Raw genomic sequence first — 1,775 nt, forward strand, 5'->3', positions numbered from 1 at the left:
TCTACTGTATTGTTTGAAAATGTAAAGGCATTTAAATACATTTGTATTTAAATACTGTAATATGCATTCAAGCTAACAGTTACACATACTTCAATAAATGCACATAGCTACACTGCATCCTTTACAGCATTAATTCAAGTACTCCCTGAATAAAATTAAAGAAGAAAATTCTACTTAGAGCAGAAAAAAATGAAATGTTATCAAGGTGATGTGTGATTCAGTCATTCAATTTTCTGCTTTGCTGAGCATGCCTCTTGGCAACAGTGTTACCGTGACAATTTGGCACAAGCAAAACTATATACATTTTATGCCTTCTGACGTGTATTTAAACTTTACTTAACGAAAGGTCAGCGATGCCAAGCTTTTTATAACTTTCTAGTTAACACACCAAATTTGAATAAACTGTATAATTAAGACTCTACATGACTCAAAAGGCCTCGTGGCCAAACGCTCTCTTCAGTATCTTGTGAGCACATCATGTGACTCTGATGAAATCTTTCTCTGTTCCATGAGAATACTCATCACTGTCACAGTAGATGTGCTTGTTGGGAATTACATCAGTCTGTCTGTCACCTCTAGCAACTCTTTCATCATGGCCTTTTTTTTTTTTTGTGGTGCTTTTGACGTAGTACATGACTCAATAATTACTACAGTACAGTAATTACTTTAACCATCCACTGAAAGCATTTCTATGTGCTGATGAGTATAATATTTAAGCCTGGAAATGATACTGTATTGAATATTAGATTAGGGTTATATTTGTAACACCCTAGCTCTAAATTCGCATTGTATCTGTGATCACTTACAGCTGTGCAGCAAACATTCAAGGTGTGTCACCTAAGTTCTCGAGTCCTTTATATTCACACAAGCCTGTTTGCATTTATGCTTCGTGTGTACTGCAGAAGTCTTATTAGTTGGTATTAGTGTTTCTGTGTGTGAGGTTGTGTTTGCTTGTGTAGGCACCATAATGGGAATGCACATACCCGCAGGACAGGCGCCTTCTGACATAATGAGGACTTCAGACTGTTGCTTGCAGGCATCCCTGCGCAGGAAACACTCGTTCTGGTAGTTCTGATTGTTGGAGCCACACACCGGGGCATAGTCGTTGTTGCACTGCAGAGAGGAGAGAAAAAACCAGAAGGAATAAGTGAGAAGACGAGCACTAAAAGGAGAGGAGTCACCTAAAAAACCCAAATGTTTTCAGTCAACATATTGTCTACTTTGGACAGATGCCATTGTCTTTATGTGGAAAATACTTAGAAAACTGATAAGAACATAATCATTTCCTGTATGTGAGGCCTTGTTAAGGGTCATCTTCATTTCAGTCATGCTACTTTAGCAAACTAATGTGAATGACACTCGGCTTTTTAATCTACAAAAATAATCAAAAACAAAATGTTATATTCTATAGCATAGAACTTAAGTGTCCATTTATTTTATCTGGAGAAACCCTAACATTTAAGCTGTATTCGTCAAATGCTGAGGTATGATTGTGGGTGGGTGGGTGTCTGGGTGGGGAGCAGGACAGAACAAAAACAAAACAATAAATCACATATTAAGAATTATGGATTGTTCAGATTTTAAAACAAACAAAACTATCTGAAATCAAATGAGCACTTTTGAATCCATACAGTCTATTTCTGTGAATATACGTAATCAGAATCTCAGTTAACACTCAACAGAAGACATCACTTTTAAAGAGCAGGATTTTTCTTTTCAGAATCTAGAAATCTCTGTTTTTCTTTTGTCTCTGTGTCTGTCTTTCTGTTTTAAAA

The 1,775-nt window shown here is 36.5% G+C and overlaps 1 protein-coding gene across 1 annotated transcript in view; it reads right to left on the minus strand.

Annotated features, from left to right (window-relative positions):
- Positions 1–1,775, minus strand: part of tmeff2a (transmembrane protein with EGF-like and two follistatin-like domains 2a) — a 105,285-nt gene that overhangs the window by 65,810 nt on the left and 37,700 nt on the right. The window contains exon 3 of the mRNA XM_020611075.1: positions 984–1,113. Within this exon, the coding sequence (XP_020466731.1) occupies positions 984–1,113 (130 nt within the window). The remainder of the gene's footprint in view (positions 1–983; positions 1,114–1,775) is intronic.

The sequence above is a fragment of the Monopterus albus genome, unplaced genomic scaffold (assembly GCF_001952655.1).
Source record: "Monopterus albus unplaced genomic scaffold, M_albus_1.0 scaffold109.1, whole genome shotgun sequence".
NCBI classification, from domain to species: domain Eukaryota; kingdom Metazoa; phylum Chordata; class Actinopteri; order Synbranchiformes; family Synbranchidae; genus Monopterus; species Monopterus albus.